Below are 23,184 nucleotides of genomic sequence, written 5' to 3'. Positions count from 1 at the left end.
TGTCACACCAGGTCTGAGCGGGCATGCAGGGCTCGGCGCAGGGCGCTTGGCCGGTGTCCCCCAGTGCTGCCATGCAGCATCCACATGCGGCCAAACCCCTCTGGCAGCTCCAGCGACTATCTGTGCTGCGCCCCAGACGCTCCCTGGCAGGGGAGTGACCCTGCGCAGGAGGGGATGTAAGACCAGCGTGGGCGGGACTATGCTAATGCCCGCGTTATGCTGCCGAGCATGCTCAGTATGAGCTAGCGGCCGAGCTATTTCCAGGAGCCTGAGCTGACGAGGCTGAGCTGAGTGTCTGAGCTGTTAATAGAAGGGGCTGTGCCGTTAGGTGCCTGCGTGTGCCCATGGTGCCCTCTACCGGCCCTCACAGGGCTTGTGGCTCACAGCCCAGGGAGTCGCTCCTTTTGCTGCCATGCTAGAGGCTGTTGCTGAAGGTCCAGGGTTCAAGTCCCTGCAAGCTAAGGGCAAAATCATCGCCTTGGATGCAGGTGTGGGGGGCCCGGGGAGCCCGTACAGCCCCGTGAGCGCCCTTGGGCTGAGTGTGTCCCCAAGGATGGCAGTGAACGCGGTACTGGGCACGGGGCAGCTGCCCTCTGCTGAGTGGACCCAATGAACTACCCTGGTGCTGCTGGGCCATTGCGGGAGAGCCGGAGCAGGGGCAGCCAGGAGCCCTAGCTGGCTACGGGTCTGTTACCGCACCTTTGGGTCAGATGCCAGGCCGTGGCAGCCTTTGCGGCATGAGGGTGCGATGCTGACCCAACCCAAGGGCATGGTGGAAATGCCCCGGCTGCAGGGCGACGCACCGGGAAGGACCGGTCCTGGGAGAGGTGCTCCTGGTAAGACGTTGCACCAGATCCCCTTTCTCCCTTCTGCAGTGCCTGGGCTGGGCTCAGCAGGCAGCACAGGCCCTGGTGCCGGCGGCTGGCTGCGAGCTGTCGCAGGGCACACTCTGCCTGCCACATTGGCTTGCGCTGCCAGCACCTCGGGCTTCGAGACGCACGGAGCAGGGAAGGCACCGGGCAGGGAAAAGCATCCCGAGCCTAGAGAGAGGCCCAAAGGGGCCGGGGATCAACGGTGCAGCAGTGCCACCTGCCGGCGGACGAAAGGCTCCCGCTTGCTGGGGAAAAGCCCCGGGAATTTTCCACTCCCTGGCTTCTGTCTGTCTCACCAGGACAGGCACAGTTAGAGCCCAGCTGCTGTTCAGCAGCACGTTGGAAACCAGCATGGACAGGCCGAGCACCGTTCATTGCAAGGCTGACTGAGAACCGGGTTCCCAGCAAGTCTCTGGCCCCCTTCCACCACCCCACGGGTGGTGAAAAGCTTTGTTGCATGTCGCGGTCACACAGCAGGAAGCTGGCGACGGGTTACATCGAACTGTGACCCTTTCCTAAGCCCTGTAAATCTAACGCGCCAGCGACGGGGATTCGAGCTGTCTTTGCTGGCGCTTTTCAGCGCTGACATGTTTGTGGCTCAGGGGGGTGTTTTTTCACACCCCTGAACAACTAAAGTTAACGACGCAGCCTAAGCGGGCCCCCTGCCCGCACGCTCCGCTCCACTCCGCACCGGGAGGCGGCCAGCACGTTCCTGCAGCCCTGGGGGGTGTGCGGGGGCCTTCACGAGCTGCCCCCGCCCCGAGCCGCTGCCAGAGGGGTGTGCAGGTCGCTTTCGGGAGCCGGCGCCGCCCAAGGCAAGCACTGACCCCCTGGCCCCCTTCTCCACCCCAACCCCCTGCCCCGTCCCAGAGCCCGCACCCCACCCCCAAACTCCCTCCCAGAGCCTTAGGCAGGGAGCGGGGGACTTGGACCCCTTCTGGGCAGCACCACAAATTATCCAAACCTGCTGCAAGTGTCGGGATCTGCTGCTGCAGGGGTGAGTGTGGGGTGGGTGCGCTCCCCCCGCCCTCTTTTTTCCTGCACTTTTGCTGTGAAATTTACTAAAGTGAGCGGAAGGAACAGGGGATGCCAAACCTGTAACTTCATCATGATCCCGCTTCCCTCCTTTACAAACGCACACATTAAAAACAAAGCCCTGACGCCCAGCCCCAACCCCGTGTCCCTTTGGTCAGAGGCTACTAGCACAGAGCCAAGCTGGAGTCCCGCCTTTACCACACGCTCAGCGGGTTACACAGTCTGAGCTCGTTCGTTCTCAACAGGAGACCACACGGGAGCGACCTGTCTCTGTCTCCCTGTCACCTGCCTCCGAGTCCAGCAAGCCACGATCTCCGTCTGCTGGCGGGTCTCACACGACCAGCCATGTCACAGCCTTCGATGGAGGAGCAGAGCTGTGTACTCGTTCCTGGCCAGTAAACACACTCTCAGCCCATCCCAGCCAGCTGTCAATGTCCAGGCGTGAGGCGTGTGTTGTTTGCACGAGATCCCTACGTACTGAGGCGGGGACAACCGCTCGGTATCGTTTTTCTGGGTTTGACTTTTATGTTCTTGGCCCTGCTTCGCTGTAGAAAAGCTTGTCATTTTCTGCCATGGTCTCATTCAGCTCGTGGGTCCTTGCTCCCTTCACCTACAATGAGGATATTGTCTGCAATGATTTTCACCCCAGGCAGCCCTGCCGGCACTTGGGTGAGTCTTCTCTGGAACAGCTCTGGTGCTGGGCTTATGCCATCTGCATGGGCAGCCATCGGTAGTGACCAAATGGTGTTGTCAGCAGGCTGGACCCTTTACCAGGCTTATGTGCCAAACCCTCATGCCTCACATCACAGACCGTAACGATTCTGGCTGTGGCGAGTTCTGGCAAGAGGTCCATTGTGGGCAGTGGATAGTGGCATCTAGTCAATGCCTGGTTCAGTGGCTTGGGTGTATGCAGATGCGTCACTTCCCGATGGCTTCTTTACCTGCACCATGTTGCTTACCCAGGCTGTCGCGGTGCTAGGAGACCTCAAGCTCCTTGTGTACTGGATAGCGTAGTGCCATGGGATGTTTCCTTCGTGGTAAGCACACAGGTTCCCCCGTGGGGTCTCTTTCCAGTTGCAGCTTTCCTTCAGGACGCCTGTTGCCTTTGGAAACCTCCCCAAACGCTTTTACAATTGTCTCCATTGTTCTCAGGAGACTCCTCCTTTTGTTTCTTGCACTGCAGCTACACAATTCTGACACGGCATCCTGAACAGAGCCATGGCTCATGTGGCTGTATTCCCCACGAGGGTCTGTGGCGCTTGCCATCTGTGACCCAGAAACCTCTTGGAGCCAGCTGGCAGAGAATACAGGGAGTGCATGGGGTCTGACAGGGATCCTCTCGGTCAGATACATGGATAACGGTTCACCAGAGAGGAATGTGAGGTCTCTACCACCAGCCAGTAGCCCACTGGTCGTCATAATCATTGCAAAAAACTCTGCACTGAAAATTATATTCTCAAGGTCCTGGGAGGGAGGTCACCAGGAGGTGACAGCCTTGGACATGTTCCTTGCAGGCAGGGGGTAATAGACGCTTACCTCTCAGTCTGGCCATGAGACTCCTGTGTATTGTGTGCCTCCCAAGGGATGAACCATAGAATAATTGAATATCAGGGTTGGAAGGGACCTCAGGAGGTTCTAGTCCAACCCCCTGCTCAAAGCAGGACCGATCCCCGACTAAATCATCCCAGCCAGGGCTTTGTCAAGCCTGACCTTAAAAACCTCTAAGGAAGGAGATTCCACCACCTCCCTAGGTAACCCATTCCAGGGTTTCACCACCCTCCTAGTGAAATAGTGTTTCCTAATATCCAACCTAAACCTCCCCCACTGCAACTTGAGACCATTACTCCTTGTTCTGTCATCTGCTACCACTGAGAACAGTCTAGATCCATCCTCTCTGGAACCCCCCTTCAGGTAGTTGAAAGCAGCTATCAAATCCCCCCTCACTCTTCTCTTTTGCAGGATGCCAGTTTGCATACTGAGCCAGAGACCAGTGATATCTACAAGAGAGAAAATCTACAGGAACCAGGAGGGGTGGGGGTGTCCTGTTTGTAACTGAGATCAAAGGCGTAGTCTGAGAATGGAAAGAAACAAACAGGATCCTTCACCAAGGAGGCAAGCTGCCCAGTATCCTGTCTGCCGACAGTGGCCAATGCCGGGTGCCCAGAGGGAATGAACAGAACAGGGAATCACCAAGTGATCCATCCTGTCGCCCATTCCCAGCAGCCTGCAGCCACAGGAGAATCTCAGCTTCCATTTACAATCGCCAGCTAGGTTCGAGCACCCGTGGCTGCAGAGAAAAGCTAGGAAACATGGTCCCAGCGCAGCCCGAAGGCCGAGAGGCCCGACAGCAAAGGAACAGAGCCCACCCTATCTTTTTTTGTTTTGTTTTTTTTAAGTCTCATGATTTTTAAGCCAGTCTCATGGTCTGGGGGGTCTGACTCCTGGCTTGTGAACGCTGGTGGTTAGCAATGCTGCTGAAGAGACGCCTCAGGCCTTGGGGGTCCCTCCATGCAGGGGGAATTAAGATGCCACAAGTCCTCCTTTTCTTTTTGCGAATACAGACTAACACGGCTGCTACTCTGAAACCCAGCACACGGGAACCTTCCGTTCACCACATCTTGGAGGGGATGCAGCAGTGCCCATAGACTTGCACAGCCACCCCTGGGACAGATGCAGCACCCCATTGGACTGCCAGGGGAATCTAGGCTGGTGACGCTGTAATGACTTCCTGGGAATACGGCCCGGCCATGGGGGCAAGGCCCCTCCTCCTGAGGAAACGCCTGGGGAGCTGGAATGATGGCAGTGGGTGGGGCCGGGCACAAGGCATTATGTTCCTGCTGGGGCCGAAGGAGGAACTTCACAAACGTCTGATTTTGAAATAATTCTGCTCCCCAGCCCCCGTCCCCTTGCTCCCCTGGCGGAGGCTGTTCCTGGATCCAGCTAACAGCATAGCTGGCCGCTGAGACAGCGCAGACCGGGTGGCTATGAAGTGACAAAGGCTAAGCAGCAGGAGCCACAAAGAACGACTCCGTCTTCCTGCAGCTTCCCTGAGTCACAAAATACAAAGGGAAGGAAATAACCTAGGGGCTAGGCACTGGGAGGCCACAGGGCCTCTCAACAGAGGGTCTGTCCGAGTCTGCAGGCAGCGTTGGACACCACTGCAAAAGGGAGGAGCACCTCTGAGATCAGAGGCAGCCCCATGGCGCTGGGCAGAGGGCAGCCCACGCAGCTCTCTGCCTGGCTCTACAAACATGGAGGCCGTTCTCGAGAGCTATTCCCAGGCAATGGCAGGGCTGGTGAGTCAGGCTGTGTCACCATCGCCAAAAGGGGCAGCAGCTCGAGTGCTGGGAGCAGGGCCTGGGTCACTGGCTGAGAAACGGAAGGGGGACGAGCCAGGGCCCTGCACGTCAGTGCCCAGAGCGATGGGATAATGGCAAGCTGGAGGGGGGTTGTCCCGGGCGGACATGCAGGGACAGTGAGGCCCAATCCAGGAAATCACAGGGAGGCCAGCTGAGTTGAGCTCTTTATTACACAACCCATGTGCTGGGTGATATGAGGCCCATGGGTGATTGGGGGTGGGTGTCAGGTGGGGGCCGTATTGGAGGATCCTGTCCTGTCCCCACACAGGCCCTGCGGTCACACTCTCGGCTCTTCCTGGTCTCTCTCTCTGGTCGGCCCTGTGGAAGAAGGGGCAGTCGGTCAGGCCAGGGGCTGGTCATGAGGCTGGGGGCAGGGAGGAAGGTGACAGCAGCAAGGACCTGCAATCCTGGACTGCCCCATGGGCGGGGGCTGGGCACAGAGATCCCGGCAGGCAGGGGGCTGGGCTCACCCCAGCACTCAGCTGTGTTTGTGTCCTCCCTGTTCCCCCCATCCCTCCCGGTGTCAGGTGCAGTCAGCGCAGTTCTGCCTTGCACGGCTTTGAGGCGGGGGCTGGGGGCACGGCTGACGTGGCTGCGCCCGGCCCTTCCTGGGCAGTCGCCGTCCTTGCAGCAGGGCTGAGTGCACGGGGCTGGGTGACCTCGGGAGCCGCCACAGGGCAAACTCCATGGCACAGAGCAGCCCCGGGGAGGAGGCAGGAGACCCAGCCGGCCAGGCCAGCAGCACCCATATCATCCCTGGGCACTCCTCTCCCCATCTCCACGCCAGCCTCCCGCAGCCCTTCACCTCCTCCCCAGAGAGCTGGGAGCTCCATGGGGGAGAGAGGGCAATCTGCACCCCCAGCTTCCGCCCAGACTCCAGGCCTCCGGGGGAGCTGGGTCACTCGGAGCAGGTCTGTGACCAGAGTGACCTTTTCAAAATGCAAAAATGAGACACATGCCAGAACCCCAGACCCCTTGTGGCCAGGCCCCCTGCCCTGCCTATTCCAGCGAGGGAAGGTTGGATAAACACGGCACTAAGGGATGCAAAGGGAGGGCCTGAGGCAGGACAGCTCACAGGAGCGAACATCTCCGTAGTTATCTGTGAATCCTCTACAAAGAGCTCGTCTCTCACATGCTGGGCTGATGTGAGATCCTGTCTGTGCCCAGCACCTTTGGGGGCCATAACAGTAACAGTGTTTCCAACGTGTGCAGAGTGGCGAGCGGGAGGGCCAAGGGCTCGTCACAGCTACACCCTCATGCCAGCAAAGAGTCACCTCCCTGGGTAGCCGTTTATTCTGTATAGCAACAGGAGAAGGGGAGCAGTTGCTTCAGAAGCTGAAAGCCCAACGGCTTCAGGAAGCGGCCGCTCAGTTCCTGTTCCAACGCAAAATGTAGCAACAGGATAGCAGCTTAGCAATGTGGCAACTGCCTGATCAGCTCAGAGCTTTATCCCACCCCATCCTAACAAAGCCAGGTTGGTGTGACACTCGCAATCCAGGTGCCAGCTCATGTCAGAGTCCCTGTGTCTCAGTGGAACAGTGACAGACACACAGCTGGAATCAGTCTGGCTCACCTGTGCGTTAGTGTTGTTAAAACAGGGATTAGAATGATAGGAATCTCTTTAGTGTTTCTTCTTTATTGAATGCTGGTGTGTTGCTGCCTGCATTCATCTCACTTACAGCATCTGTATCCCACAGTGTAAGGTAATATTTGAGCGGTTGTACGGTGAGCCTCTGTGACTGTGTAACTCACCAGACAGGAGAAAGACAAGAATAGTGTGAATGGCTGATCTCCTACAGAAGATGTTATGTCCTGCCCAACAGGAAAGGTCCATTGATACCAGGTGGACTATTGTGGGACATGAAAGAGGACAAACCATGTTCATTGTTTTGCCCTCCCCGCCCCGTGAAGATGAGTAATCCAAGTGGAGTCCTCCCATCAGCTGAGGCTGAAGCTGAGAACACGAGGAAGGGTGGGGATAAAAGCCCCAAACAGAAGGATCTGATGATCATGATGCAGTTTGGACTCTGGGGCGGCCGGGTTTCTAGGCATAAGCAACAGATCCACAGCTGCTCAGCCAGGGCTAGTCCTGAAGGGCATATGGAGCTTACTCATGATAGAAGCTTCGGCTTCCTTGTGAAAGCTGAGATCGTAACTCATTTGTATTTCTAGGTTGGCTTTCTTTAACCTTGTAAATAACTCTCTGGTTTCCTTTCCCTAGTTAATAAATCTTTAGATAGTTTATTAGAGGATTGGCTAGAAGCGTTGTCTTTGGTGTGAGGTCTGAGGTGCAGTTGACTTGGGGTAAGTGACTGGCCCTTTGCTATTGGCGGTAAGGGGACTATTGCTGTGATTGATGGTGTAAGGAACCAGCTATCACAAAGCTACGCTCACCTGGGTGACAAGACAGACCGGCGTACCCAAGGGGCCTGTCCGTGACGCCCTGGATAGGCTCTTATGGTGCCTGAGGAGTTCACACTGGATAACTGGTTGGTGAACCCCAGGTAGAGAGCTCACAGCCCGGTGGGGTTTGTGCTCCGGTTCCTAGCAGTGCCCCGGGGCTGGTTCTCACGCTCTGGAGGCCCTGCTGCCAGGGGCACAGTTAGGATTCGACTGCCAGAACTGGCCACAGGCCCTTGTATTTAGTCCATTTCCCATCACAAACAGCGCCGCGGACTCTCCTTCAGCGATACGGGAACGGCCCCTAGTGTATTTCCAGCACTGTCCCTCTGACCGGGGCAGCTCACCACCCACCTAAGGCCCCGTCTATGCCAGCAGGCTTCGAGCAGCACCGTTGTCCCAGATCGCTCGTGAAGCTGCTCTGTGCCGAGAGGAGAGCGCTCTTCCCTTGGCACAATTAATCCATTCCCAACGAATGGCAGTAACCGTGTCGGTGGGACAGCATCTCCTGCCCGCTCAGAGCTGTCCACGCTGGCACTTCTGTCCGTGAAACGTACGTCGCTCAGGGGGGTGTTTTTTCACACTTCTGAATAACAGAAATGATACTGGCCAAAGTGGTAGTTTAGACATAGCCTCCCAGCTCCTCCACAGGCCCTGAGACATCCGGCTCTGGTGCCAAATTGTTCCCAGTGCCCTGGCAGTGCCACAGACGACCTCGTCCCATGCCTTGGTGACTGAGCCGTAGGAGTCGGTGCGACTGTAGGCTGAACATGGGCCGGGCCCCACAAGGGCTTGCGGGTCACATTAGCTACAGAGCACGGAGAGACAGCTGCTCAGCCTCCCCATTGAAATCTAACTGGGACCCAGTCTCCAGCTGGGGTGGGAGATGGGGCTAAAAGAGGACTTGGTCACTAGGGCATATCTGAACCCTGAAAAAACATTTCTTAATGGTCACTTCATTTACATATTAGTTGAAGAACCTTTAGTGCCGGATTTTCAGGAACTATGGTTAGGCAGACAAAATGTACGTGCAAAGCCCTCATTTGCTAACAGTTATGGCCCGTGGATGCAGACTCTCAGTCTACGCGTGCCTACGACAGCTCTTGGCCGTTTGCATGCCGCGCTCCTTGCAGGCACAGGCAGGGGCGTCGGCCTGTGAATACTTACGACACGGATTTGTAAGCGGAACATTTTATGAACTGATTTCCATGATCGTCTCCCCTGCCCTGGCCTCCCACAGCAGGGCTAGGATCCAGCCCCAGAACCAGCAACCTCTTTCGCTTCAGTCCCGTTTCCCACCCTGCACTCCCGGTGACCAGTCCGGCCGGCAGCTGCGTTAATTCTCAGCCTGTCCCAGCTTGCTGAGCTGCCCAGCCCAGGCCGGCGGGTTCACGCGCTCGGGCCCCTTACCGAGTGTCCTGCAGGCCTGCTGGCACGCCCGGAGAGTTTTGAAGTTGTTCCCGTTGCCCCGGCAGCCGCCATAAAAGAATCTCTGGCACATCCCGTAGGCCGGGTTGTAGAAGAAGCGAAGGAACCGTTGTGCGCAAGGGCCCCTCTCAGGCGGGAGTTGGCAAACGTCACCTGGAGAGAGGAGAGGGGTTATAAGGAGGGCAGAGATCTGCAAGGGAGCTCAGGCTAGTGAACCCAGACTGGTGGGGAAGTGGGGATGTCTCTGGCCCACAGGATGCCTGGCCAGTGCTGTGGGGCTGGGGGCTCCTCAGGCCCCTCTATCTTTGCTGCTGGTACCTGTTCCAGGGGCCAGGCAGCCGAGGCTACAGCCAGTAAAGCAGCATTTCTTCCTGTTGGGACAGTCCCTGTCGTCTCTGCACTTATTCTTCTCACACGGCGCGAACGTCTGCAGCACTGTCCTCTTGGGGCAGGTGCCAGGTTTGGCTGGAAAAGGGAAACAACAACAGCTCATGTCTCTGTGGGGAACAAACCCCAAACGCACAGGCCTGCACCACGGACTGGAGCCAGGCCCCAGATCTGACCTCTGGCCAAGGCTTTTCCTTGCCGTCCTGGTCTGCGCCTCTCCAGGACTGGTCCCTGCGGCTTCCCCCCAGACCCTCCCACCCCACGCTCAGCCGCATGCCCCCGGGCCTTAGACCCCCTTCAGTCAGTCTCCTGCCTGTCCCAGCTCTGTCCCTTGCCCCACGTCCATTCTCAGACCCGGCCCCACTTGTGTAGCAGTTTGAATTACTCAGAATGTCCGGGGGGCTCATCTAATAGGCAGGACCAAGTACCCCGCCTTTGGTCCCCCACTCCCAGGTGCGAAGTTACCTGGCACAGCCCACATGCAGTACACATGGCATCCCTGGCTGCAGCACTTCCGGCCCAGTCCACACTCCCTGTCGTTATTGCATTCCACAAGGCAGATGGTCATAATGCTGGGGTCGAACTGCGGGCAGTACCCTGGGTTTACTGGGGAACAGAACAGCGAGAGAGCAGGGTCAGCGTTGTCTGGACTCGTTCCAATGGGAAGGCTGCTATGTAACCACATAGTGCTCCTGCAGCCGCGAGCAGGCTGATCCCCCACCCGCCCAGATCGCTGGCCTTGCACACACCGCCCGCTTCAGAGTGTCCGCTAAGGTCTCTGTCTGCAGGGCTGCAGGGGGGCCTGCAAACGTAGGACTGGGAGGGATCCGAGAGGTCTTCTAGCCCAGTCCCCTGCACGGAGGCAGGACTCCGTATTATCTGACCACCCCTGACAGGGGTTTGTCCAACCTGCTCTTCAAAACCTCCAGTGACGGAGATTCCAGCCTCCTGGGCAATTTATTCCAGTGCTTTACCACCCTGCCAGGACGGTTTCCCTAATGTCTAATCTAGTGTCTTGAGTCACTGAAGGCAACTATTGCAGAGCCCCGGGGCCATTCAGATCAGGGTCTCCTGCCTTCTGGGTCAAACGCAGGGTGAGAATGGGCAGTTGCTGCTGGACTGGGCAGGAAGCAGCAGACACGGTCCATTTATCGCCGTAGCGTCTGAGCACCACCGTTGTAATCAGGATAATCCGAGATGCCACCTCCCCATCAGGATCCTCGTACTCTGTGTCACTCCCGCACACCAGGGAGGCCCTGCTGGGCCCCAATTCTGACCATCCCTTGGCTGGGTGGGGGCCAGGCCCATGCCCGTTGGGGTGGGGTTGGGCCCTGGAAGCAGGATTCATGGGGCTATCATGGCTGCAGGTGTCCAGACTTTCTCAGGGGGCCGTGGCCACCTTGTTAATATTAAAATAGGGAGCCCAAAGGGGTGGGCGTGGCCATGGGGTCACCAGGCCTTGGCTCTCGGCTCCCAGCACCGATGGAGTGGGGTGGAGAAGGAGAGCCCCTCACCTCCTACGGGGAGTCTGCACTCCCTCCCGCAGCCGGTGCTGCAGCAGCGCTCGGATCCGGGACAGTCAGCGTCAGTGGAGCAGAACATAAGGCAGTTCACAGCCCAGTGAATGGGAGCGGGGCACTCGCCCTTTTTCACTGGAAACAAATGGGAAGAGAACCGGGGTTACAGAGCGTGGGGCAGACACATCAGCCAGGCCAGGGAAAGAGAAGCATCCTGAGGCAAGGGGGTCATATCCAGGCAACGGACTCTCCCTCCCTTTACCCCCTCCCCCAGGGACGGAGGAATCTAACTGCTCACCCCCCAGGGGTGTGACGAAGTGGGACTGTTCTTAATGTTTCCTCCGAATATTGTGGGGGGTGCCTCAGTTTCCCGTAGGCAGTTCTTAAGTATCTAGGTGGTGGGGTAAGGGTGTATGATCATTGCAGAGCTCTAGAGGGCAGGTGTGTGCAGGGGTCTGGACACAGGGAATGGCCAACACCCTGTTTCCTGGCAACTGATGGCCTGGGCCCTTCCCCCCCCTGCAAGGTGAAAGCTAAAGGGTTGGAGAACAAAGGAATCAGGTGACCACCTGGCCCAGGAAAGGAACAAAGCCCAGAGGAGGAGGGGCTGGAGGAAGTTTCAGTTTGGGGCTGGCTGGGACATGGAGTGAAGGGCAGACGTGGTTGTCTGGCTCACTGCCCCCCAAAATGGACCTAGCTGAAGGGTCCTGTTCTCTGCACCTGCAAGCTCTGTTTTAGACCATGTTCCTGTCATCTAATAAACCTCTGTTTTACTGGCTGGCTGAGAGTCACGTCTGACTGCGGAGTTGGGGTGCAGGACCCTCTGGCTTCCCCAGGACCCCGCCTGAGTGGACTCGCTGGGGGAAGCGCACGGAGGGGCAGAGGATGCTGAATGCTCCGAGGTCAGACCCAGGAAGGTGGAAGCTGTGTGAGCTGTGTGTCCTGCAGACAGGCTGCTCCCAGAAAGGTGACTGCCCCAGAGTCCTGACTGGCTTCATGGGGAGCAGTTCCAGAGCATCGCCCAGGGACTCCGTGACAAGGGGTGACCTCCTCCGCTCCCCAAAGACAGCCGGAAAACTTGCAATTTCAGGGCTTGTTTTCAACTGCATGTCACTAGAGACACAGGCCTCAAGGAGGAGGCTGGTTGGGAGGGATCCAATGGGCATGCTTTGAGATGGGCACGGGAATTAAAGATGAACCCCAGCCTGAGCCAGTCCCACCTGGGGGGGCCACACGGCAAACCCCCACCACAGCAGGGCCCTTACATGACTTAAACGAGTGTAAAGTCAGAGCAATCAAGACAAGGGAAACAAAGCAACAGAGAGAAGGCCCCTCTCTCAGGGTGAATCCTCTTTGCTGTGCTCTCTACCCTGTTCCCCAGCAGGGTCTGTTGTAATATATTCTTGTGGGTCTGTAAAGATCCTGGCTTATGACACAGCATCGTATAATACAGGTCAACCCCCGCATCCCACCCAAGTGGGGGTTGGAAACAAGGGCACCCAGAGGTGCCATCCCCTCCTTCTGCCTTTGTTCTGCAAAGGCATGACCAGCCCAGAGGTCTGGCTCTTGGGCTTTTACATGTCACAGGTACGGAGATAGCTGGGAGAGCTTCCCACCAGCAGCAGGGCTGGGAGGCAGCTCCGGGCATTAGGCTCTGGCTCCCCTCGAGAGCTCACAGCTGCACCGACCGCAGGTCTCTAGTGGACCTGCTCTAAGCCGACAGGAGTCGCTCTCCCATCTACTTAATTAATCCACCCCTAACGAGCGGTTGTAGCTTTGTCAGCAGGAGAAGCTCCCCATCGGCTGTCCACACCATTGCTTAGGCTGGTGTAACTTATCTCACTCAGGGGTGGCTTATTCACACCCCTGAGCAACGTAAGTTCTGCTGGATAAGCCGTGGTGTAGACTAGTGGTTTTCAACCAGGGGTACGTGAACCCCTGGGGTACACAGAGGTCTTCCAGGGGATACATCCCCTCATCTAGAGATTTGCTTAGTTTTACAACAGGCTACAGAAACAGCACTAGCGAAGTCAGAACAAACTAAAATTTCCTACAGACACTGACTTGTTTGTACAGCTCTATCTGCTCAACACTGACACGTACGCAAAATCTTTATATTCCAGTTGACTTATTTTGTCATTGTCCGGTCACAATGAGAAAGTCAGCCACTTTTCAGTACTAGTGCGCTGTGACCCTTTGGGATTTTTACATCTGATTTTGCAAGCAAGTCGTTTTTAAGCGAGATGAAACTTAGGGTACGCAAGAGAAATCAGCCTCCTGAAAGGGGCACAGGAGTCCAGAAAGCCTGAGAGCCAGTGGTGTAGACATAGCCTGAGTATCAATCTGTGTGACTGATACCCTGTCACGGGCATACGCAGCGAGGGGTCAGGAGTGAGCTGCACCGAACAACAGATGGCGCCTGCCCTGACCCATCTCCACACTCCCAGGTACACGTGTTGACAGCAGGGCGCTCTGCTGCACAGGACATGCTGGACTGAGCAACGAGGGAAAAGTGGCTTCGCCAACACGTGTTCACTAGTATTTGCCCTTTGAAGAGTTGAGGCAGCCGCTGGGCATACTAACACGGCTGCTACTCTGAAACAGGAAAATATTAGTGGCTCTCATACATTTCACACGCTTCAGCACGGATGATGGAGCATCTGATGCTCCACCCCAGACTGGGCACAACTGGACATTCCTCATTCCCTGGTTCCAAATGCTTCAGGCATCAGCTCAGGGGCAGAAACAACATGAAGTGACTTAGGGAGCCAGTGTGACGATGTGACGCAGCAGGGAGGGGGGAGTGTTGACCTGGGAATGTGCCCTGGGGATGGGAGACCTGAGAGCCTGTCACCTGAGCCAGGAGCGGGAGGGGGAGGGGGAGGTAACACCCTGCTCCCCCAGAAGGACTTGACTGAGGGGTCCTGGTTGTACCCACAAGCTCTGTTTTGGACTGTGTTCCTGTTGTCCAATAAACCTTCTGTTTTACTGGCTGGCTGAGAGTCTCAGTGAATCCTAGGAAGAGGGGTGCAGGGCCTGGACTCCCCCACACGCCGTGACAGCCAGTCACACGACAAGAAAAAGGAACAGTGCCATTTAAAGGAGACAAAAAGAAAAGGAGGACTTGTGGCACCTTAGAGACTAACCCATTTATTAGAGCATGAGCTTTCGTGATGCATCCGATGAAGTGAGCTGTAGCTCACGAAAGCTCATGCTCAAATAAATTGGTTAGTCTCTAAGGTGCCACAAGTCCTCCTGTTCTTTTTGCGAATACAGACTAACACGGCTGTTACTCTGAAACCTCTCATTAAAGGAGACAGTTCACAACCACCCCAGCGTCTCCCCCCACGGGTTTTCCCCCCTATCTGGTGAATCCATCTAATAACACACATGCTACGATGCTCGTAGAGACTTGATAACGAGTCAGCGCAGCTCAGCTGGCAACAAACATGACTAGGGCCGGACAGCCTAAGGGGTTCCAGGGCAAAGAGGCCCCGGGGAAGCCCGGACAGCAGGAAGGCTGCATGCAGGAAGGGAGTGTTTATGGATTGTTGGCAGTGGGGAAGGAAGGTGATGGGTGCATGGGGCTCAGAGGCAGCGTGGGGCGTAGGAGGTGGCAAAGAAGCCCAAGGCTCCCCAAGTTTCAGTGGGGGGCCAGCAGCCCCCTGACACCAAGATGCTGCAGGCGGGTGTTTGACTTACTGGTTACAGCATTTCCCCAAATTACCGCTGGGTTTTCTCCTTTTTATAAAAGCTTCTTTTGTAAGACATAGACTTGGTTCCTGGGAGTGGGGTAGGGCTGTTTCCTGAAAGCCCCCGGGGTGATTTATCATCTCCCAGAGAGGCGACGCCATTAGAGCCTGGGCACCCCCCAGCTCTCCTTTGACGTGCTGGGGCAGTTTGAACACAAGGCTGCCAGGAGCCCCTGCAGCAGGGCATTGCAGCCTGTGTGTGCGGGTTCTCTGCCTGTCTGCATTGGGGACACCCTGGCTCCCCCAGGCACGTTGCCACCGCAGACAGCCGCTCCACTTCTGAAACACAAGGAGCATGCCTTGATTCAAGGGTCGGGGGTGGGCTAGCTGGGCCCAAAGGCTCTCCTTAACTCCTGCTGTGCTAGCTGACAGTTTCTCTGTTTCATCAGACTGGGTCAGACCAATGGTCCATCTAGCTCAGTACCTGTCTCTTGACAGGGGCCAATGCCAGATGTTTCAGCAGGTCTGAGCAGAACAGGTAATCATCAAGTGACCCATCCCCTGTCGTCTCGTCCCAGCTTCTTCCAGTCAGAGATTTAGGGACACCCAGAGCATGGGGTAGCATCCCTGACTGGCTAATAGCCATTGATGGACCTATCTTCCAGGAACTTATCTAATCCTTTTTTTAACCCCATTAATTGTTGGCCTCCACAACATCCTCTGGCAACAAGTTCCACAGATTAACTGTGCGTTGTGTGAAGAAACACTTCCTTATGTTTGTTTTCAACCTGCTGCCTGTTAATTTCATTGGCCAATTGGTTCCACATCTTCTGTTTTTACCAAGTGTGATTTCAACACAGTCCTTGAACCACATCGGTACGGCCTTTTATCTAGATCAGGGTGGCCAGCCTGAGCCTGAGAAGGAGCCAGAATTTACCAATGTACATTGCCAAAGAGCCACAGTAATACGTCAGCAGCCCCCCATCAGCCCCCAGCACCTCTCCCCCGCCGCCATCAGCTGTTTCGCTTGGCAGGAGGCTCTGGTGGGGAAGGGGGAGGAGCGAGGGCATGGCAGGCTTTGGGGAAGGGGCAGGGGCCTTGGGGGAAGGGGTGGAGGGAGGGCAGGGCCTGGGGCAGAGCAGGGGTTGAACAGTGAGCACCCCCCAGCACATGGGGAAGTTGGCGCCTGTAGCTCCCGCCCCGGAGTCGGCACCTATGCAAGGAGCCGCCTATTAACCTCTGAAGAGTCGCATGCGGCTCCGGAGCCCCAGGTTGGCCACCCCTGATCTAGATCAATTCAGGCGGTTTCCTTTTCCTACCTTCCCCGTCAGCATTTGTTGCTCTGCGGTATTGTTACATCTTATGAACTTTCACGGCCCTTTAATCCTCGTGCTCACAATTAGAGCAAATTTGTAGGCCCAGTTATCACAGCAGTGGCATGATTCCAGCCCTGGCCTGTAGAGATGAGCAGCCCAGGCCAGGCACAGGGGAGGGGGGCTGATGGGCAGGATTTCCTGCTGCCACCTGACTCTCCTGGAGAGCCTTAACTTGTTTTGTTGCCCTGGCAGCTGCCATAATCGATGTTTTGACACCTCCTGGAGGCTGGGTTGCAGAGCAGGCGAGGAGATGGGTTTGAAAGAAAGCCAAGATCTACCAGGGAGTCTCAGACTACTAGACACAGACAGGGTCTCTGGTCCCCAGGAGGGGAGGGGGATCTTTCTGGAGAGCACATTTCTAGGGCTAGACAGCTGTGGCCACAGTCGGACAAGCAGTATTTATGACTGGAGGGACCCGTAGTCTGCGCAGCTCAGCGGGCAACAAACATGACTAGGGCCGGCCAGCCTGAGGGGCTCCAGGGCACAGAGGCCCCGGGGCAGCCCGGACCGCAGGACGGCTGCATGCAGGAAGGGAGTGTTTACGGGTGTTTGGCAGTGGGGAAGGAAGGCGCGGGGTGCATGGGGCTCAGAGGCAGCGTGGGGTGTAGGAGGTGGCAAAGGAGCCCAAGGCAGGCCTCTGGGAGAGGCGCGGGCAGAGGAGGGGATGAGGGAGAGGCTGGATAAAAACTGAATGAGGAGCCAGAGCAGAGCTGTCCAAATGGCCTGGGGGCAGGGGCTGAGCAGCGGAGAAGGAAGATCCTGGGGGGATCGTTTGGTGGGGCAGGGAGGGGAGAGGTTACAGCCCATGCAGTCCATCTCCTAGGGCCCGGGCTGCTGTCCGGGCAGCGGGGAGAGGTGAGCAGTCGACCCACCCCCAGCCTGGGCTCGGCCATAGGCTTGGTGAGTCTCCTGCCCTTGGCTCCCCGGCCGGAGCCCCGGCTCCTGCACGATCTCACTGGTCCTGGCAGGAGTTCAGCTCACCCCTGCGGGGTCTGCCATAGGTCGCTGGCGAGAAGCAGCCCTCCAGGGCCCCTTGCATATCAACCTGGTGGTACCTGTCTGCCCCCACCAGTGCGTGGGGGGAGGGGCGGCTGTCCCCTCCAGCCCGAGCTCACTCGCAGCCCCCAGCAGCCTCCCTGCTCCTGAGGAAACGTCTCCCCCTTTCCTGTGGTCCCTGGCACCGTTTGAAGCTCCCCGCTGCAGGGACAGCATGTTCTGCAGCTGGCCCAACTGGGGCTGCCTGAATGCAGGAAGGCACCTGCCTTTGTAGCTGGTGGGGTGGGGGGTCCCATTGCCTGGGGGTGAACCTGGGGGTGTCATAGAGAAAGACCCTGGCAGGACATGCGGAGGGCCTGGATGTGGGGGGAGGGGTGACAGAGAGCATGGGGGTTATCCCAGAGATGGGGAAGGGGAGGGAAGAGAGCTCACACTGAGCCATGCATGGCAGGGAGACACCCAAGGGCACAACCCAGAGCCAGGCTGCGTTCTGGCCCGGAGGGAGATGGGTTCAAGGGGGGCTGTCTGGGAGTCACTGGCTGGAGCCATGGGCATGGGGGGCTCACCTGGGAGGCCCTAGAGGGTAGAAAGGCTCCAGGAGCAGCCAGAGGGCTGGGGAGAGCCAGGGGGGCTCAGTGTCCCAGGAGCGGGAGGAGAAGAGCAAGGAGGCCTCACTGGGGCGAAATGGGGTCAGGCACGGGGACAGCCCCACACTCAGGGGGCTGGAGACACTGGGGCAGGCGGCAGAGCCAGGGATGCTGCGAGGGGCTGTGTCGCGTGGGGGATTTGGGGCAGGAGCCGCCGAGAGCGAAGGGGGCTGGGGGCAGGCTGTAGGGCTGGGGGCAGGCAGAGGGAAGCCAGGCTGGCTGGGGAGGCAGGGGCAGGGAGCCCTCACCTTGATGGAGCTGCCCAGAGGCAGACGGCGGATCAGCCCAGAGGGTGAGGAGCCCCAGGAGGAGGAGGCCTGATTTCATGGTGCTGCTATGCCAGGATACCCAGCGCCAAGCTGCACCAGCTTATATACGATCATGCCAGCCTGGTACTGCGGCCACAGGAGGGGACATTACACAAGAGAGCTGCCCCCGGTTTCTGCCCCTCCCAAAGGGAACAGGGAAGCAGCAGGGCCCTGCGAGAGTTAGGAAACATCCCTGGTGTGAGGAAGGTGGAAATGTAATAACAGGCTGCAGAGGTGAGCTCATGTTTCCCCCCAAAGGCTTGTGCTATCCCTGTTTGTGGTCATGTGCTCTGGATCACGCCCCGTCCAGCTCAATTGCCCCCCGTCCTGCCCCGCCCCGCGGGTTCTCTCAGCTGATGTCTAACGATGGGGGCTGAATGTTTCTGTGCCCCTGACCCTCGTCTCTGGGATGTGACCAGAGGAGGGTGTGTGGGGAGGTCTTGGGGCTCCCACCACCACCTCCCCATTAGGCTGTGATGACCCCAGAGAAGCAGTACTCACATGTCCCCTTTAGGGTTGTTGACCCCGTATGAGTGGCTCATGCACGTTCCCCTGAGGGTGTGATGACCCTGGTAGGAGCAAACCCTCTGGCCCTGACAACAGCCCTCCCGGCAGCACAGCATCACCCAGCGGTGGTCCTGGCAGGAGGACGTGGGCTGGGGGACCGTGTGAATGTCCGTCATGCCATTGCTTTCCCAGAGCAGCACATTTGTGCTTTCCAGGTATTTTTATGAGCTGCAGGGACATCACGGGACAGGGGAGATTTATTACAACGGGGTCATAGGAGCCACAAACAGTGGAGCAATCTGCTCGACATCTTAGATGTCTGTGTAAGAGGGGAAATGGTCCCACTATTGTGGGGAACTTTCCTGGCATATGCACTACCCCGGTGAAATGGGCCAGGGAACGGATCTGAGTCCTTGCTCCCAATCCCTTCACCCGCAGGCCGGCCTGCCCTCGAGGACCCCCCATAATCCCAACATGGCTGGGCCCAGGATTCGTGGGGCCTGGGCCCGCAGTCTTGTCATGGTCACGTAGGGCAGGGGCTTGGCTGTCCCCACTCCGGGGTGCTCTCTCTGCACTGAACGCTTCCCTGCCCCACTGCTCACCGCAGAGTTCAGAGCAAATACAATTTATTAACCAGCAACTAATGAGAACACGGGAAAAGGGGAAGCTGAAACGGAAACATGTCACCCTGCCCAGTGGACCCGGGGCACCACCCTCGGCCATCTCGGGGGCACAGGGACTTTCCCAGCCTGCCCCTCGCATGTCCCAGGCCCCTGCCCAGGCCCTGGCTGTGCTGCCGTGACACCGGGGCTCGCACCCTGCTCTGGCGGTGCCCACATGCCCACAGGTGCTAGGGGGCAGGGCCCGTCCCCCCAGCCTGGCCCCCGTCGGGGTCACGAGCCCCTCCCAGCCCCACCTACAAGGCCTCATGCCTGGGGCCTCCCTGCGCTGGGCCTGGGGCCCGGGGCCCCTGGACTCCCCAGTCGCTCACGTGCCCGGCCCCGGCTCCGGCCCCAGCCCCATTCACACCCTGCCTCCAGCTCAGCTCCTGGGGCTGCTCCTCTGGCCCCGGCTCTGGCCCTGCTCCCAGCCCAGCCGGGCTCCTGCTCTCCCCTTAGCTCTGCCCCTCTGGCCCCGGCCCTGGCCGCTCCACCTCACACGGGACCCTGGCCTCCTGACCCCCTCATTGGCCTGTCTGCCCTGTCAATCAGCCTGACCTGGAGCGTTGGCCTCTCCCCATTGGCCCTGGGGACTGTCAGTCCTGATTTCCTGTGGCCCTCCCCCTTTCTTTTGGCACTGGGAGAGGGGAACCAACCCCCCCGCCCCAAGTTTCAGTGGGGGGCCAGCAGCCCCCTGACACCAAGATGCTGCAGGCGGGTGTTTGACTTACTGGTTACAGCGTTTCCCCAAATTACCGCTGGGTTTTCTCCTTTTTATAAAAGCTTCTTTTGTGAGACACAGACTTGGTTCCTAGGAGTGGGGTAGGGCTGCCTCCTGAAAGCCCCCTGAGTGATTTATCATCTCCCAGAGAGGCAACACCATTGGATCCAGGGCACCCCCCAGCTCTCCTTTGACGTGCTGGGGCAGTTTGAATACAAGGCTGCCAGGAGCCCCTGCAGCAGGGCATTGCAGCCTGTGTGTGCGGGTTCTCTGCCTGTCTGCATTGGGGACACCCTGGCTCCCCCAGGCACGTTGCCACCGCAGACAGCCGCTCCACTTCTGAAACACAAGGGACATGCCTTGATTCAAGGGTCAGGACATATCTGAAATCCTCAGGTCCTGAGCCAGGGAAAGGCCTGGAGGCCAGGGAGTTTGCCTGGGGATGCACTGCAGGAGTATGGACAATACCGTCACCTTTCACTGCTGATCAAAGGGACACGGAATGAAACCAGCCCAGTAACTCTCAGGAGAGTCCCCGGCTGGGGTGGCTGCTGGGTCACAGTGACTGGGGAATCCTGAATGTATCTTAGTGACGTCACCACGCACTTCATGCTGCGTCATGCTAAAGAGCGTCTGCACACCCGGCTTGTAATAAATAACGCCAGAAGGTGGCTGCTGCTTCGGCTCTCTGGAGACCAGGATCCCTGAGCCAAAGGCAAAGCTGGGCTTGTGGGCGCTCTCAAGGGTTAGAGAGGAAATGCCCAGCACCCATGGCAGCTGTGTGAGCCATTTCTCCAGTGTCCTGCCCCTTGAGCCTGCACCCCAGCTGCGCCCCAGACGAATATGACCCCTCTGAGCCCTGGCAGGAGGTCCATGCTCCTGGGTGCCAGCCTAGAGTTTGGTAGGACTGGTATTGTCATTAACTCCCAGCCATTGGCTTCCACTGCAGGATAGGCCCTGGGCAGGGGGCAGCCCACGAAGCTCTCTGCCTGGCCCTACAAACATGGAGGCCATTCTCAAGAGTTATTCCCAGGCAATGGCAGTGCTGGTGAGTCGGGCTGTGTCACCATCGCCAGAAGGGGCAGCAGCTCGAGTGCTGGGAGCAGGGTCCAGGTCACTGGCTGAGAAACAGGAGTGGGGTTGAGCCAGTGCCCGGAGCGATGGGGTAATGGGACCTGTAACCCTTCTGCCAGGTGGAGCCGGCAGCAACCAGGGCCGGGTTCAATATCTAGGGGTTCCTCTTCAACAATGCGACACAGAACCAGCGCGAGCCCCCACCCAGTAACCTGGGACAATTACACACCACCCTGGGTGCCTCTGTGAGGCAATACTTCTCCTCTCGCAAGCGCAGCATCTGAGTGTAGAAAAACTTTTAACGAAAGGAGGGAAGTCACCCGACATTAATTAGGGAAAATTCCACAAGCAGGATTCATAAAGATAAACCGTGAGCAGGACACTCACCCCAGAGTGCGTGGGGCAGAGCCTTCTACCTCGTGTTCTTGAGTTCTACAACCAACAGATCCTTTTCTGTGCCCCTCTCTTCTCCCTCACCACACCCCACTCACAGGGGTTGTCCTTGGTCAGTGAGGACCCAGGGTTCAGAGGTGCATCTGTGTGAGTTCCCCTCCCATCTGGGGAAGAAGGCACCTGGCTTGATCTGCCATCTGAGCACTTGTTCTGGCTGGGCACCCTGCCAGCCGCGGTTCCTCTCCCACCGGCAGCCTGTTTGCCGCTTCTGAAGAGGCTGACTGTTCGCTGTTCCTGCCAGCTGACTGTCAGTAATCTTCTGTTGCCACCTCTCTGCTATGACCTCTGCAGGTCAGTCTCTTAGTGATTTTCAGCTTTTAGCAGGCTGGGCAGAAACACTGCCCCACCACCAGTGATTTCAGCTCTCATTTAAACACTTAAAATAACAAAGGCTCCTAATGGAGCCTATTTAGCTCTGTCTTTGAACAGTGGGGAGAAACAGGTTAAACCAGACCAGGGACCCTTAGGGAGAGTCCACATCTCCTGGCTGGGACACTGTCCCCATACTCTTACTTTCTCAGGGCTCTGGCATTCAAGCCCCTGGCTTAACGAGGTCCTTTCAGCTGAGGTGACCCTGTCATTTAGGACAGGTTTAATAGGGTGACCAGATGTCCCAATTTTATAGGGACAGTCCCGATTTTTGGGTCTTTTTCTTATATAGGCTCCTATTATCCCCCACCCCCTGACCCGATTTTTCACATTTGCTGTCTGGTCACCATACAGGTTAAGCACAGTTCTGGTCCCCTTTAATCACGTAATAAAGACAACAACACTGATAACATTTCACTACCTACCCCTGCATTCAGTACTAAATTGATTTGTAACCCAGCACCAGTCAAAGTTGATCACTTTGAACAACAGGGCTCTGTCTGCTGGATATCTTGGCAGAGTAGGTGTGTTCATCTAAATACAGTTTGCTCCTGAAGTCTCTCCCCTTTCCAGCTAGCTGTCAGGGGAGAACTGATTCAGACCCTGCTTACACAGGCTTGCTCCTTTCCAGGGCAACCTGGGGGTCTCTGCTCCCACTGTCCATCACTTTGTTGTTTGTGAAGCATGGCCACTTCACTCCCCACTGTGCTGGGGGAGCCAGTCAGGAATGTGCCTGACCCACCCCGCAAGCTCAGATCAGACCCACAGGTCTCTGCCTGGCTCCCATCCCTTCCAGAGCTCAGCACCTGTGGGGTGTGGCTGGGGTCCGGAGCAGGAACCCCAGAGAAAGCCTTTTCCCCTGGTATTTAGAGGCAGGTCCCATGGATCTTGGGTCTGGTCACTCCATTGGGGATGGGAAAGCAAGCCAGAGCATGGGAAGGGAGCAGGGTCAATTGACTCACACCCCCATGCCTCCACCAGCATGCCCCGCTCCTGCCCAAAGGGATTGTCCAACAGCCCCAGCTTCTGCAGGGAGTCTCAGGGTGGCAGAGCCAGGCTGCCACTGCTGGGAGAAGCCATGTTTATCAGGGCTGAAGCTCCAGCCCCGGGCACTGGCTGCAGCTCGCTGCACTGGGGAGATGCTATGAGAAGTGCTGGGTAAAGAGGGAACATGATCCTCTTGTAGCGAAGGTCCTGTGGGGTGGGGGACTGTGATCCTCGGGATCTGGTGTCTCCAGCCCACAAACAGCTGCTCTCTGGAACCCAGGGACTAGGCGGCAGCTTACGCTCTAGTGACACTGCCCAGTGCTTGCCATGCCCCCAGGGAGATCCCGTTTCACCAGGGACATTAGCCTGGGGCACAAGCTCCAGCTGGAAGGGGGTT

The 23,184-nt window shown here is 57.6% G+C and overlaps 1 protein-coding gene across 2 annotated transcripts; it reads right to left on the bottom strand.

Moving 5' to 3' along the window:
• Positions 1 to 5,418: 5,418 nt before the first annotated feature.
• LOC311530036 (uncharacterized protein) lies at positions 5,419 to 18,088 on the bottom strand (the record flags this gene model as incomplete). Of its 2 annotated transcripts, XM_084646358.1 has the most annotated exons (6): positions 17,958 to 18,088; positions 10,996 to 11,133; positions 9,947 to 10,087; positions 9,413 to 9,559; positions 9,077 to 9,247; positions 5,419 to 5,584 (listed from the first exon to the last, which is right to left on the bottom strand). In XM_084646358.1, the coding sequence occupies exons 1-6, from the start codon at positions 18,034 to 18,036 to the stop codon at positions 5,544 to 5,546; spliced, it is 717 nt and encodes a 238-aa protein (XP_084502484.1). In that variant the 5' UTR covers positions 18,037 to 18,088. The 2 variants fall into 2 exon arrangements, with proteins under 2 accessions (XP_084502484.1, XP_084502483.1); XM_084646357.1 differs by lacking the exon at positions 5,419 to 5,584 and having other exon boundaries at positions 9,003 to 9,247.
• Positions 18,089 to 23,184: the final 5,096 nt, after the last annotated feature.

Source organism: Lepidochelys olivacea (assembly GCF_965140295.1).
Source record: "Lepidochelys olivacea isolate rLepOli2 genome assembly, chromosome: 13".
Taxonomy (NCBI): Eukaryota; Metazoa; Chordata; order Testudines; family Cheloniidae; genus Lepidochelys; species Lepidochelys olivacea.
This window is presented reverse-complemented; position numbering and strand designations above follow the sequence as displayed.